Source organism: Lacerta agilis, chromosome 1 (genome assembly GCF_009819535.1).
Source record: "Lacerta agilis isolate rLacAgi1 chromosome 1, rLacAgi1.pri, whole genome shotgun sequence".
Classification (NCBI taxonomy): Eukaryota; Metazoa; Chordata; class Lepidosauria; order Squamata; family Lacertidae; genus Lacerta; species Lacerta agilis.
This window is the reverse complement of record NC_046312.1, coordinates 89,284,494-89,300,845: the sequence shown is the minus strand read 5'-3', so window position 1 is coordinate 89,300,845 and position 16,352 is coordinate 89,284,494. Positions and strand designations below refer to the sequence as shown.

The 16,352-nt window shown below is 41.9% G+C and overlaps 1 protein-coding gene across 10 annotated transcripts in view; it reads left to right on the top strand.

Annotated features, from left to right (window-relative positions):
* SEMA5B (semaphorin 5B) overlaps positions 1–16,352 on the top strand; it is a 333,647-nt gene that overhangs the window by 251,896 nt on the left and 65,399 nt on the right. For 9 of the 10 annotated variants that reach the window (XM_033162615.1, XM_033162631.1, XM_033162594.1 and 6 more), the window contains 3 exons: positions 3,190–3,475; positions 12,167–12,302; positions 14,820–15,027. In XM_033162615.1, the coding sequence (XP_033018506.1) occupies positions 3,190–3,475; positions 12,167–12,302; positions 14,820–15,027 (630 nt within the window). The remainder of the gene's footprint in view (positions 1–3,189; positions 3,476–12,166; positions 12,303–14,819; positions 15,028–16,352) is intronic. The other variant, XM_033162647.1, reaches the window with a different exon arrangement.

Here is a 16,352-nt window from a genome sequence, read left to right as displayed (position 1 = left end):
AACCCCCATTGTTCAGCCCGGACACTGAGGTCCAGCTCCAAGGGCCTTCTGGCGGTTCCCTCACTGCGAGACGTGAGGTTACAGGGAACCAGGCAGAGGGCCTTCTTGGTAGTGGCGTCCGCGCCCCCTCCCCCTGTGGAACGCCCTCCCAGCAGATGTCAAGGAAATAAACAACTATCTGACTTTTAGAAGACACCTGAAGGCAGTCCTGTTTAGGGAAGTTTTTAATGTTTGATGTTTTATCACTTTTTATTATTAATATTAATATTCTGTTGGGAGCTGCCCAGAGTGGTGAGGAAACCCAGCCAGATGGCCTGGGTATAAATATAAAAAATAAAAAATTCCTTCCAGTAGCATCTTACAGACCAACTAAGTTTGTTCTTGGTATGAGCTTTCATGTGCATGCACACTTCTTCATATATTATTATTATGCAAATCTCATAAAATAAAACAAGTTTCTTGTTAATGATTTGGCCACATGTGATTTGAATAAAAATCTTTTACTTTATGTAAATATAGTCCTGAACCCCTCTTCTCACCTTATATTGTAATTATTTTGCCCTGTTGTTGGGCATTTCTTACTTTTAGGCCACAAAAAACAACTTCCCTGTTATTCAAAGGCTAATGTATAGTATAGAGTCACTCAGAAAGCATTATCGGACATTGGAAAACAGAACTTAGCATGTTCCAGCATAGCCCCATTTTAAATTCATCAAGATTCCTTTGGAATTCATGACTTCAAAATTCCAGTCTTAATTATTAATACAGATTATCATGGGAGGAGGAAGGGATTCAGAGAAAGTGTTTGCTTTCTCACTCAGCCAGCAGAATCCTCACAGGGCCCCACTATTACTTTCTGCTGCAGGGAACATTCAGTAGTGAAAGCATGTACTACAAACCATAATCTAGAGCCATTTGGGGATTTAAGGATGCATACCTTACTTTGCTGCTCTTTTGTTCTCTGGGATGTTTGCACATAGACACCCCACTTTAATATACAAAGTGATATACTGTATAGATATTACCTACAGAAAATGGTGCATTCTCAAGTGTAAGGAATGGGTTTAATGACAACAGCCAGATGTCAGTGGATTTTTGCAGTTGGCCAAATTCAGCGAGACAATAAACTAGTGCTGGTGCCTTTAAAAATGCACTTTGCCGCAATGCCATCAATACATTTCACAGTGAGGGGTGAGTGAAGATATATTTCACACCTGCATTAGGTCAAGGAATCTTTGAAAATGACTTAAAAGGTTTGTTTTGTTCTTGTTTTGATTAGCTCAGTGGTTGGTCAATTAATTAGTTGACTGAAAAAAACAATACATACCTTGGATACTCGGTGCGATGTCCCTTCCTCCAAGGCTGACATCGCAGGGAGCTTTCTCTGCTGGAAATACTGATTAAACCCAGGTGGATGCTGCCTCCTGCATAGTAACATATCTCTCCATACCTTCAGGGGGATTTCCATTTATCATAGTTCATCATAGCTCCAGCTGACAAGCAAATAACTCTACCGGCAGTTTTCCCTTTCACTGTAGGCTTTGTCTGTCCACCTGTTTAGCTGCTGTATAGCAGTTGCTGTGTGGTCTGTCAGCTGAGTCTTTAGCAGGCACCTCCATGCACACTCAGAGCACATAGATGCACAACATGCTCCCAAGCACCAGGGTGGGATGAAAGAGAGAGAAATAGGCAGTGCAGGAGGTGGTCCAAGTCTAGTAGTAGCAGTGTGAATCGATTTCCAAAAGGTTTCTTTTGAATTGTCATTTTATACAATAATCACTGTTGTATGCTGATTATATATTTATGCCTCAAATTCTGTTCTTCCACTAAGAGGAAAGAGTTGGGCCCACAGTTTGCTGCCCCTCAGCACTAGCACATATTTTTGTGGTGTGTGCTGGTGTTTTGTCTGTTTGGAGGGGGAGGTTCTGAGCATTACCTTCTTCCTGTAAATGGGTATTTTGTGGTGCCTACAGCAGTTTCTAAGATGTGCTCCTAGGCCTAAAAGTGTGGGAGGCACCTGGGATAACACCCAGCTCTAGTGTGTAGAAAACCTGGGGGAAATATGTGAACTGCAGGAACATTACTGGTCCCAGGATCTTGTTTCTGACAGTGACATGTATTAGTTGCAACAAAGGAAATTGGCAGATCCCTGGAAAAGGGACAGTGTGCTGCTCCCCATCATTTAATCACAGTATCAATTAGCCTCAGTCCTCAGTCCACCTGACTATTTTAGGAAATAGCAGCTGATGTTCCTCTTCCCACTCTTCCCTCTTTTGTTGTATTTTTGAAAATACTTATAGTATTGACCATCACTGTAGCTCAAAGTGGTCAATCTGTACAAAAGGCAGATGAGGTGGTAAAACTGCTTCTGGAATATATGCCATTTCAGACTGTGAGTGAGGAATCACATGACTGAATTCTCCCTTGCCACACACACACAGCCCCCATTTGTAAAAGATTAGACATGAAGAATAATAACTAGGCAACCCAATTCAAGATAGCTTAATTTAATCATAAGAGTTTTTGTTGATTGATTGATTGGTCAGTTTACTAAATTTACACATGGATAAAAGCAGTATTTCTGAAATAGTAGTTTTTGTGTTTAGATGATGTACATGTGTGTTGTAGCAGGCATCATCTTAAAATAAGCATTCCATGTGTGTACCATTTCAGAAGTGTATGGGTACTCACATTCACATGAAACTTCCCCACCTGTTGAAAGGGCATTTGTGGGGCGTTGTGGGCTAGCCTCTCATCACAGTAATCACACAACCAACGTGTTCAGCTCCTGTGAAAAAGAATACAACACATGTGGAGCTTTTTCTTCCATTGGCATGTGCAGAAACACTTCTCTGTACATGCCAACACGACAAAAAGCTCCACATATGTACCAGAGGGCATGGCTATGGTGCACAGCTTCAGCTTGGGGTGGAATTAGTCTATGGGCCCTGCAGCCCCCTCACATGGTTTCATAGTCTTCTCTTTATGATGTAGTCATCAAATGATGAATGTGCCCATAAAAACATGCCTATTGTGTTCTCCTGTTTCTTGGATTTTTTTTTTTAAAAAAGGTTTGTTTTCCTCTTTCTCATCCTCTGATCACTCCTGAACTTTTATCCCCACAGGCTGTGTAAATCCAACCCTTTCTATGTAAATCTCACTGCGTTTTATGGCTTTATTTTTCTCCAGAGCCCAACTTCATTGCTGCCTATGACATTGGTTTGTTCACTTACTTCTTTTTCCGTGAGAATGCTGTAGAACATGACTGCGGGAAAACTGTCTATTCTCGTGTGGGAAGGGTTTGCAAAAACGACATTGGGGGGAGATTTTTATTGGAGGACACATGGACAACATTTATGAAGGCTCGGCTGAACTGCTCCCGTTCTGGTGAAATCCCTTTCTACTACAATGAACTGCAAAGCACATTTTATCTACCTGAACAAGATTTGATCTATGGAGTGTTTACAACCAATGTGTGAGTTTGTTGCTTTTCTTGCTCCTTATTTACTTCCTTATAATGCTTACCTCCTTTTTCTAGTACTGGTATTTAGGCAAATTCCTTCCATTGTTCAGTTTAGAGAGGCTGTATTTGAACATCACAGTGAACCATAATATGATGGCTTGTTGTGACAGGGGCCAACTTATATGACCTTGTGCATGTGTGTGTCTCCACTGCTGCAATCATGAGGAAGGACAAGATTGGAAGATTTTGCGTCTGTTTTCTGTTAGCTTTAGTTTAGCATTGCATCTCAAACCAAACTAATGTTGCATCTGCTGTTAATCTTACCTAACATTTGTTTGAAATAAGCCAGCTTTATAACCCATAGTTTGATTTATTTTAAGCAAACTGTAGTTACGGTTAACCAATGTTTATTGGATTTGGATTAAACAATAAGCTGCAACTAATAAAAAATAGAAGTGAAATCTTCTGAACTCACATTTGTGCTGGGCGGCGGGAGGGGGGAGTACTTAAATCAAAGGTTCACTGTGGCCTGGTTTATTGTGATATCTAAATGCAGCCAGATTAAGTAAAATAAGCAAAGTAATGCTTTGTCTTCCTCTACACCTATCTGTCTTCTTCTACACCTATAATAATATTTGTAAGGCAAAATAGGTGGTTCCTCATTCAGTGTTATTCTTACTTTATTTTTGAACTGTGATTTTTACCCAAATTATATTTTTGGTGATATTCATATTATTAGTATTTTCTCTCTCTCTCCCTCTCTCTCTCTCTCTCTCTATATATATATATATATATATGTATATGTATATATATATATATATATATATATATATATATATATATATAATGACCATTCCAGAAAAAGACGTAATGCAGTCCACCTGTGGACTTGTGTCTATTACTGTGCACTTGTTTCTGTTACATATAAGCTAGATGTAAACATATCCTTGCTAACAAGGAAACGTTGTGGTTTCAATCCTATGCGTACTTTACCTGAAAGTAGGACCCAGGTAGCGCTGTGGGTTAAACCACTGAGCCTAGGGCTTGCTGATCAGAAGCTCAGCGATTCAAATCCCCGCGACGAGGTGAGCTCCTGTTGCTCGGTCCCAGCTCCTGCCCACCTAGCAGTTCGAAAGCACGTCAAAGTGCAAGTAGATAAATAGGAACCGCTCCAGCGGGAAGGTAAACGGCGTTTCCGTGCACTGCTCTGGTGTTCACCAGAAGCGGCTTAGTCATGCTGGCCACATGACCCGGAAGCTGTCTGCGGACAAACGCCGGCTCCCTCGGCCTATAGAGCGAGATGAGCGCCGCAACCCCAGAGTCGGACACGACTGGACCTGATGGTCAGGGGTCCCTTTACCTTTACCTTTACCTTTTAAGACTCATAGTTGGACTTAGCTTCTGAATAATCATACATAGGGTTGGGCTATTAGTTACAGTGATGAAGTCAGCAGAACAAAGGAAGACATCTCCAACTTTGACCAGAAAAACAAGGGAGGCAAAACTTCCAAAGATGCTAAATAAAATTCACTGTTTATTTGCAAATGTAGCCCCAAATCTTACTCTGCCTAATGTTTTAAGTAGAATATGCTCTTTTTCAGTGGTATTAGTTATTTCCAGTAACGATAAAGAAACTTCTCATTCAGAAACTTGGAAGTAACTACTGCCACTAATGGACTATAGTATAAGTAAGCTATATTAGATGTAAAATAAGCAATTGATTGCATTTGCAAATAAAAATAGAATTTTCTTTTTTTAGGGTTGCTTTCTTCTTTATACACATTTCAATGTATTGTATCCTTTTTACTGTTTACATAAACATACATAGAAATGAGCTGTTATAGATGATGATGGTTCTTGGTTGCAGCATTTTTGTGTTAACTAGAATATAAGAAATTTGTTTTTAATTATGAACTAAAGGAAGAAAATCTGATTAGCTACTATGCGGGACAGTGCTGTCTAGACACCAGATTATGAAACCTTCCTACTTTAATCATTTGAATTAGCCACTTGTGGAGAAGAGGATTTCTTAAAAGTTGTAATTATCTGAAAAACTGTTCTCAGAGTAGCAGTGTATGACTTATCTTTGACAGAATTGAAGAATTGTCATCTAGGAGCTGGCTTGGATGAGAGGCCAGGATTGATTTGTGCTAAAGTGCATACTCATTTAAGCAGCTTGCTTGTGTGAACCGTGCAAGGTAGAAGCCAGGAACTTATGAAAGGTCCTATATTTTATGTTTCATTTTGTCTTCACAGAAGGGAAGGTTGTTGTTTTCAGTTTCTCAGAAGACTGGGGTCTTGCATGAGTTCATGATTCCTGAATTGCAGTGCTCATGCAAGAAGGCCCTGGCAGAGGAACGGAAATGACTTAATAGTCAGGGGCCAAACTACACACAACAGCAGCATCCTTAGGACTTTAAATGTGGACCTGCTGTGATTATGATTAAAACAAGGAGTGTGGATGCAATTTGACATGCAGAACAGATGCATGGGCAGAGAGGTGCCAAATTATTCCCTGCCCTTCAGAAATCTCTCCCCCTCCTCTTTTAATTGTTGTTGTTTATCAAATACTATACCACTCTTCATCCAACGATCTCAATGTGATTTACAATATAAAGACATAAAAATGCATATCACAAGAACACACAAAAACAATACGCCGCACCAGGGGCAGAGCAAGGGGGGGCGGGCTGCCCCGGGTACCGCCCTGGGGGGTGTCACTTGCTGGCCCGCCACTTGCCTCTATGCTGCGCCGGCTCCGCCCAGGGAGCCGAGCTGCGAAAAAAACCTTTCAGCGGCTTTTTCCGCCGTTCAGCTGGCCTTCGGAGATGCGGCATGGAGGCAAGGGGTGGGCCAGCAAGTCTCACCCCTCCCCCAGGGCCAGCTGGCCTGCCCCTCACCTCCATGTCGGGGCTCCGCTGAAAGGGGGTGGGGGGAAAGGCTGCTGAAAGGGGGTGGGGAAAGGAAAGCAAAGCAGGTGCTTCGCCTGCTTCGCTCTCCTTCCCCCACTTCAGCCGCTTTCTCCGCCGCTCAGCTGACCTTCCGAAGGCCAGCTGAGTGGCGGAGAAAGCTGAAAGGGGGTGGGGAAAGGAGAGTTAAGCAGGCGCTTTCAAGCGCCTGCTTTGCTCTCCTCCCTCCCCCCTTCAGCAGCTTTTTTGGGTCCGGATGTACTATGCATGCCCGGAAATTCCGGGCATGCACAGTGCATCCGACATGCGCCGTGACCCCTGCCCTCCGGGGGGGGGGGGTGCCGCCGCCCCGCCGCCCCGGGCAGCAAGGAGCTTCCTCCACCGCTGCCCTGCACACAGTTTAAAAGGCCATAGATTGATTAATTGGCCAAAGGCCTGGGAGAAGACGAATGTTTTTGCCTGGAGTCTAAAGATATGTAACAAAGGCACCAGTGAGCCTCCCTGGGAAGAGCAGTCCAGTGAAAGAGGCCATTTTCATAAATCCCTCCTGCAGCACCCTACACTGCACCTAAACATACTGCAGAGAGTCCCCTAATCTTCTGGAGCACATTTGTATAAGTGCTGCAGGGTGCAAGAACTGCCACTCCCCATATGAACCAAACTGGACCCTGTGATCATAATCTGAGGCCATGCTTCATGGGCCTCCTCCAAAAGAGGTCTGGAAAGCGGCAACATGAGAACGGGCCTTCTCCTTGTTTTGCTGAAGGTTTTTCTTTCCATTAGTGGACAGTCACCATTTGATACACCCTGTAACTCCCTGTAAGCTTAAATGTTTAATCCAGCTCTGTTGATTTATGAAGAGAGTGTATGTGCAGAATCTAGTGCAGTTTTCCTCATCTTACCCCATAATTGTTTAGACTGCTGTCTTGTTAGCAAGAGGCAAAAGGACCAAATATGCAATTACGACTTCTCTTTTTCTTTTACATTGCAAGAAAAAAAAGCATTATGTAACTCCAAAAGAAGTGAATAGGAAAAAATTAGTATTGATAATAGCTAAACTTAGATCAAATAGGGGCTTTGTGCTATGACACAGTGTTCTTTCAAGAATTCAAAGGAGAGAAAATGTTCCAATTTGTCAGCTAACTAGACAAATAATGGTAATTATTCTTTTAACTTCTATCAAGACTTATTCCATGCTGTATGCATTCTGCATACAAAGTAAGTCTTCCATTTGCTGCAGTAGTATAAGTGATGCATAAAAGGTGTATTGTTTTTATCGTAAAACATATTTACTCTTGAAGGAAGAGAAAAATATATGTGTATATACTCAAATCTCAAAAATTCTCATTTAATGGGGTCAGAAGCAATTCTCCAAAAAATGGGCCTCAGCCAGCATGGTGCACTTCATTGTGAAAAACATGTTATAGTCTGATTTATTGCTCATTGTTGTGTAATGCAGAGCTAAGTCAGCAAGAAAGATGGCTATTTAGGGAAGAAACCTATGAAATATTTAAGCAGTTGTTATTAAAGTTTTCACTAGGGTCACTGAAACCGAATTTAAAAGCTTTTGAACTATTTTCTCAACATTCTAGCATAATTGTCACTGGGCCTGAATGTAGAATGTAGGTCTGTCTCTCAGAACGGGGCAGTGCACAAATATATGAATGCAAAGTCGGGGTGAGGAAGGGAGAGGAGAGGCAGAGATGGTGATTCAATATGAGTATGCCCCTATAGCACCCCACTTTCAGTCTTAGCCACTCTTGTCTAGCGCATCTGACTCCGGCAAGTCACTCGGTAACTGTGCTGATCCTTCCAAACTCCACATAGCAGATGCAGGAATTTACAGGGGAGGAGGCACATGGCAGGAAACCTAACAGTGAAGAGAGTATATTTGTTTCTCAGGCTCTGAAGGAATTGTAGAGAATGCATGTGTACTGTCTTAATACAACAATGCCCTTCTGTTTCTGACTCCATTCTTAGAGTTGCATGTACACATTTTTGCAGAATTTTAAACTCATCCAGTGGTGTCTGCCGTCTGAATCACACATTAAATTAGCAACAGACTGCAGATATATCTTGGCATACTGCAGAATTATTTTATTAAGACAACGATCCATAGCCTTAGAAGGTTGGGTTACAACTAGTTACAGGTCCATGTAGCAGCCAGTCGATAAAATGTGGCATGTGCACAAGTCTGGACTCTTGTCATGTATTTTGGGAAATGAAGAGTGTTGTGGGGCTGGAGAGAATCTTGAGAAACAGCTTTCAGTGCATCAACTCTACGATCTAGTATCATGCCTCGGGCTACTTCCAAGGAACCTTGGGAATATAATGTCATAATGATACTGAAGATTCAGGGTTTGGGGTGGGGGGCAAGTCTCTTGATACTGGCAATTCATATGTGCACCAAAGGGATTTGTTCTATCTAGGAATTTAGCCCACTGCAGTGAGTCAGAAGAATTTTCAAAATTATAAACACCGTTTAACAATGCACCAGTTTGCTCTGGAGATACGATAGCGTAGCGTAGTATATACCATACTGTCTCACAGTAGTGGATGCACACTGGGGCGGAGACACTTACTTGACCTGCTGGCAGTTGAGTCACTGCTGCTTACCAGGAGGAGGGGGCGGGGAAGCAGAGAAGTGGCAGGGATGGTGGTGTGGTCAAACACATTGCATTGCCCACCCTGTTGCCTCCCCCTCATCACCCTGGTAAGCAGCAGTGCTCACCTGCCAGGAGGTCAGATCAGCACTTGCAGCTCACTATGCTGTGACTTACTGCGGTCTCACCTATGGTCATGAGGTAATGGACAAATGCAAATGACACATAGATATTTCGTAATACTGTCCTTGTATTTCCTCCTTCAAAAATTTGGAGTGCTTGGATCAACTTTATGACTCTTTCCAGATTAGTGATTTTAGGGTCATTCCAGCCCATCTTTCACGCTCTAGTTCTGCATCTTTCTGTGCACAAGAACAGTGCAAGCGAGTGGTTTATTATTTGGGCCAGTGTGCCAGATCTAACGACAGAAAGCCGCAGGGCAATCCAGGGTTGTGTTGATTTTGTCCCTTTGCAGTTCTGAGGGGAGAACTTTGCTATGAAACGTTTGGCAGCTTGTTTTGGAAGCCCCACTCCGATCTCTAACGATCTGCAGTTTTATTTAGACGATTGTTTTTCTTCTTCTCCTTGTGCCTGAAGGCATTAACTTGTCACTCGTCATTAACTTTGTCTAAAGAACTGCCTTCTGTGAACACGCAACATGTCAATATCACTCAGATACCAGAAAAGAAAGGTTTAGCATGTGGTGCTTTGACAAGTTCAAAGCCTACTGCTCTATTGCTCAGTGAAATGGAAGGATGGCTGTGAGGGGAAAGAGGGAAAGGAGAACACGCAATCTTAATAGTAATGTTTTAAAAGTGATGTCTTGCTTTCTCAGTGGCAAAAAGGCATCTCCCAGTCAACTTCAAATTGAGGTAGTTCTCTGGATTAGTTTTCTAACATGGTGGAATTTTATTATGGTGGGGATTTTCTTTGTAAGAAGAAATGAGAGAAATGTGGTGTGCATCATTTAAACATAAAGAAATGTTGGAGGACCTACAAGTAGTTTATGAGGTGCATGCTTTCATTCAGTCATTTCATTTCATTTATATCACACCTTTCTTCCAAGCTGCTGAAGGTGAGCTAAATTGGTATGATACAATTCTGTACAGGCTTCCTATACATACTGCTCATACCACATAGGAATGAAATAGAAGCATGCTTTTTTTTGCTTCTTCATGTAGCAGGGTCTTTAAAAAAAGAAGGAAGGAAGGGAAGGACCTTTTCTGCTTATTGCCTGCCTAAAATCACACAGCTTAGATATGTGTTCTTAAGTAATTACTGGTTTAGTAAAAAAATCCTTTTCATAGTAGTTCAAATTGCTACCATTAGCAACTTGATATATAAAGCAGTCATTCAGACATTTACACAGCACGGTGACAAAGTCTGTCATGTTGTTCTGAAAGGGCTTTCTGTATTTTTAGCCTCTACAATTTTTAGCTCTCTCTGATTTCCTCTTCTTTGTTGGTCCTTCTCTCTCCCCACCTTTTAAAATGGCATATAAATGTTTTAGAGTCCTCAGCTGGATTCTATAAGCTTGGTCTGATGGCCTGTAGGTGGAGATGATTCCTGGCAAAGCATGAAATTTCATCCTAATTTACGCAACTGTTTAGTGTGAATAATTGTGGCTTGCCTGCATCCCATAGTGGAGGAGAATTAGGAGAAGATTGTAAGGCAGGTGTGGGGAACCTCACCCCCCCCAAGTGTTGCTGAACTACAGCTCCCATCATCCCTAGCCACTGGCTATGTTTGCTGGGGCTGGTGGGAGTTGTAGTTCAGTAACATCTGAAGAGCCAAAGGTTCCCTACACCTGTTGTAAATAAGCAAAATGCCTTTGAGGAATGGGGAAAGGATTGTGTACAAAGAGAACCTTTTTCAGATGCTTGCCTGTGTTTGTTCAGTGACTTACCTTAATAATGGAGAATAGGCTGCCATTTCAATTCTACCACCCAAGGACACACCTTCACCACATGGAGGCATGCCTCCTAAATGAGGATGCCAAATTGAGAGTGTTGGTTGATTAACTTACCCACAGTATCCACAGTAAGTGATCCTGAATGCATATTCCTAGTGATACAAGTGACCTGTTGAAGCTTTACTTGTCTATCTTAAAGGGCAGCTCCTCCTGCCAGAAATGTGAAGAGATTTCCTTTTTTAAATGCTAATTTGTATATTCAAAATCAACACAGGAAATTGCTTGAATTCACAGCTGAATAAAGACTATTTAGGGAAGGGAAGGGCAGTTTCAAACAGTGAGTGTCGGGAACATTTTGGAATTGTTTCCTTCATTTCTGTCCCGGCTTTTGTCTGTGGAACTCATGGCAATATGTAAAAGCCTTGTGTCCATGCAGTTAGCTTCAGGAAGCTATTGCGTCGTGCACCTTCAGACCATGTCTTGGGACTTTGAGTTATTTTCACCCTCATTCAAGTATAGCCTTCTAGATGTATGTGTGGTTGGTCGTCAAGGTTGATGGGACTTGGAGTCTAAAAACATTTGGAGGGCAGTACATTGCCTGCCCCTTCTTCTTTTAATACTTTTCAGAACATAAAAAGGCTCCAAAGGCTCATCTAGTCTTGGCATCCTATTCTCATGAGCCAACCAGAAGCTATGATATTATGCAGAATGCATTTTTTATCCCAGATGAGTCCAGATTCTGTATTCCTTCTCCTCTTGTCTGTCTGTCCTTGCAATTGGAGCTTTATGCAAATAGCATGGATATGAAATGGTGAGTATCCAGTGGGTTTGAAGGTCTATAGGCAGGTGTGCTTTTCAGAGGTGGCATTAATACCTTAACAATGAAACCTGTGGAGCTTAAAATTAAATTTCACCTTGAAAAATAAACCAGAGGTTTTAAAAACTAGGCCACTTATAATCAATCAGGATTGATGGGATATCAGTAGTAATGTTCCTTGTGAATTAAGCTGCATGTGACTTTTCATGTCAAAATTGCTTCTCTTAGTCTTAAATCATGTACAGTGTTCAAGAGGGGCTTTTCAACATCTCCTAATTGTCATATAATCCATGAGGATTCTTCTCCTCCCTTCTGAGGCCTGTAGCCCAGTGCACTTCCTCCTGGTAATTTGCATGCAATTTATTTTAGTGAGATTTGCTGTCTGTTATGATGGAAGTGTCAATGTTCTAAAGATTAAATTGATTTTTCCCCTTTTCTCTTTCCTTTTGCCCTTGTTTCCAGAAACAGTATTGCTGCTTCAGCAGTGTGTGCCTTCAATCTCAGTGCTATTACGCAAGCCTTTAATGGGCCTTTCCGATACCAAGAAAATCCAAGATCTGCATGGCTGCCAACAATCAACCCCATCCCTAATTTCCAGGTATTTTAATGCAAACCCTCAATTCACTCACATCTCATTCTGTTTCCTCGTTTGATGGGTAAATGTTAATTAACTGGTTCAATGGTAACTAGCATATCAGGTGTCTGTACACACATGTTCAAGTCCCCATTCAGTTATGAGGCTCATCAAATTGTCTTGAGCAATCCATTTTCTCTTAGCATACTGTTACCTCCTTAGTAACCATTCTTTTCATGTATTACTTGTTTGTTTCCCCCCCCCCCTATCTGCAACCATATAGTTGTTTCTGAAGCTCCATTCATACATCACCTCCTTGAGCTAGCCTGACTAGAACATATCATTAAGTGCTGCTTTTATTTAAAATGCATCATATTTTATTCAAAATATAGTCCGGCCCACCACATGGTCTGAGGGATAGTGGACTGGCCCACGGCTGAAAAAGGTTGCTGACCCCTGATCTAGGCCTCTCCACCCCCACCTCTACTGCTGCTCTTTCTTCCTGGTCTCAGTACCCGTTCTATCCCATTTCAGCTATATTTTAGCAGGCAAAATTCTACATGTTCCTGCCAAGTAGACGGGAGGTCACAAAGCCAGTACTAGTTTGCTTTTCAGGAGCACAATTTATTGTACCATGTCCCGTTAAATCTGAGTAGCTTACAGCTGAGTTTCATATAGAAAATTAACCAGGGTTATCATAGAAGATCTGGGGAGCAGCATTTGTAGTGCATCAGGGGCAGCCAGAGTGCTGCCCTCTGAGTGTTTTATTTATTTATTGTGCACATTTAAAAAGCTGCTTTCTTGAAGCCATCAAAGCAATGATCAAGATAAAAATAAAATAAAATGCAGGAAATAAAAACTCCAAAAACAACAAAGCCATTCCAGCAGATAAACAGTAAATTTTTCATAGGTGGGTCATACCTCAGTAAAAGCCTTCTTAAACAAAATAAGTCGTTGTTGGACTCCACATCCCATCATCCCCAATCAGTGTGGCCAGTTCCAGTTACAGGTAGGTAGCCATGTTGGTCTGCCATAGTCAAAACAAAATAAAAAATAAAAAAATCCTTCCATTAGCACCTTAGAGACCAACTAAGTTTGTTCTTGGTATGGGCTTTCATGTGCATGCACACTTCTTCAGATACGTTGTTAGGGTTAAGGGGAACAATAGACCAGCAACATCAAGAGGGCACTAGATTGGCTAATGCTGCAGTACATAATCTGCTACATACTAGGAGCCCTCCGGCCTTTGGTTCACTGGAGCAACCGGAAACTTTACACGACATGTTCCCAATGCGTGCATCAGCCAGGGATGTTTTGGACTAGCTTTCATCCTCAAAAGTGCATAGCCTGTGCTGCAGAGAAGGTGTGAAAAGATTGCAAAGTCAAGATGAGAGTTTTACAAAAGAAAAGGGAATGTATGTGGTGAACGACAGGAAGATTGGAAAAAGAGATTAGAACATTTTTCAAGTACAGAAGGAACAAGAGGTCAATGTAGGGCCTTCAGGAGATGACAAAGGTAATTTAGTGGCTGTGAAGAAACGATTTGGAAAGGGGGGGGGAATCCTCACTTCATTGTTTGGAGGATGAAGGAACAATGCCAGAAATCTTTCCTTCCAAGAGAAAAATACAGGTCTGGGACATATGAAATGGAAATTAGAACAAAACAATTGAAAAATACAAGTCCACTTAGCACTTATGCTACCCCTGGTATTAAATGATAAACTTCTGTCCACTGAGAACAGAAAATGCAGTTCAGCAATTAATGGTTTCCCCAACCATCAGAAATGGTTCATGCAGGGAAAAAGGGAGAAGAAGCAAAACTGGGAGAGACTATCCCAATCAAGATTGTGGATTTCAAATTACAGTGGTGCCCCGCTAGACGAATGCCTCGCTAGACGAAAAACTCGCTAGATGAAGGCATTCGTCTAGCGGAAGGCAGCCCCGCAAGACGAAAAAGTCTATGGGGCTGCCTCGCAAGACGAAAATTTTTCGTCTTTTTTTTTGTCTAGCGAAAGCGTGGCTTGCATTGCCGCTTCGCTAGACGAAAATTTTCGCAGGACGAATTATTTTCGTCTAGCGGGGCACCACTGTAAATAGGAATAGCAGGGCATTTTATGTCTAGACCTGCTCTGGTATAAGAAGTGTCGTGATTTCGGCATGTTTGCATTGCCTAAATCTGCTGCTGCAATCCTGTTCCATCAGTTGGAAGGACATTCCTAGTAAGCATGGATAGGATTGTGCTGTGGATATAAGTTTGTACCACATTGGAGTAACCTCTTTTAACCTCTTTTGGGGTAGATTAGCCAGAATATTTTTATTTGGATATGTTTGTGTAATATGGAAGAAGGAACAAACTTGCAAATTTGTAATCATTTTTTTTTTTTATCATTGGAAGCTGTGTCTTGAGATCCATGTCAATATAAACATCATGACAGTTGGTAAGAACTCTGCAGTAAAAATAGCAAACAAACGAAAACAGTAGTTAATCTTAGAGAGTTTTTTAAGTTGTAAAAGAAACACTGCTGTTCTGTTCTCCTTCAGTGTGGAATACTGAATGATGATAGCCCTAATGAAAACTTGACAGAGAGGATCCTTCAGGATGCTCAGCGCTTATTCCTGATGAACGACGTTGTGCAACCAGTCTCTGTGGATCCATATGTCACTCAGGACAACATCCGTTTTTCTAAGCTGGTGGTTGACATTGTTCAGGGCAAGGACACACTATACCATGTGATGTATATTGGGACAGGTAAGTGCTTTTTACACCTGGGAGACTTCAACCATCTCATATGTGGATTTATTAAATGGTAATCTGTGAGTTCCTTACTACATGTTCTCAAATAGGAGAAAGCGTGAGAATTGATCTTCCATTATTATCTGGGTAGAAACTGAAAGAGCATTTTGAAAGTGTAGGCCACAATCTGGATGGTTTTAGGAAGCAGAAGGGATGGGGTTAGGGTCCTATAGTTAGCCTAAGAAAGAGAATAGTATCTGCTTAAGTAGAATTCATTAGCAAGTGAAGGTTTCTGTGAAGACTGAACCCCTTCCTGGTGAAAGTTCTGTTCAAAAAGGAGTAGAGAGGTAAATTACATCCTCAATATAGCTGGTTGACAGTTTCTGGGTCATATAGTATTTTTATACTTCATTGTGTCTTGTTGGAAATGCATATACATTCATCTAGAGATCTGCAAATGTTTTCACATTTGGGTAGCATTTCAGATGAAGTTAAGAAATGGGAAACAGATTTCCAGGTCCACTTTCTGCATTAAGAGGAACATAGGAAATAGCTTCATCTAGACCAGGCACCCCCCAACAGGTAGATCATCTGTGGTTGGTGGTAGATCACTGTTAGATCACTGGCTCCCCCCAAAGAAGTTCAACAAGTCTGTCTTCCGTAAAAAAGCTCAACATTTCCGCTGCCCTGCCCCCCCCGAAAACCGTGGTTTCACCCGTCCCTAAAACAAGCTCAACAACATTGACCTGAACCCCCCAAACGGGGGCAGATCACTGCTAGTTTTTAAGTCTGTGAGTAGATCACAGTCTCTTGGGAGTTGGCCACTCCTGATCTAGACGATCTACACCAATATTGTCTACTCTGACTGGCAGCAGCTTCACTGCATCTCAGTACCTTGTCCTGACTGTGCACCGTGCCAGGGATTGAATCTGGAACCTTCTATGTGCAACACATACATTCTACCACTGAGCTACGATCCCCAAAACTTAGGCACATCTACTGAGTCGTTCCTTTGAATAAAAACATCCTGCTAGTAGGGTTCATATGCATAATGAGCTCCAGCACACAAAGAGGTTTCCATTCTCTCAGAATACACATGCCATTCTTCGAGCTAGTAGCATGTAGTGATTTGCAGACAGGCTTCCATGCCCTTAGAGTCTGCAAGCCTGGTTTGTTGGCAAACTGTGATTTATATAGTATTGCAAAGTCTGCCCAGTTTGATATAATGAGGAGACCTACCACAATCCCATAGATTGCCAAACTTTCGGTAGTGAACTAATCTTCAACGCCCGACTTTTTAAGTAGGAAAAAAAGCTTGCAAAGGTGCGCCATGGAAGTGT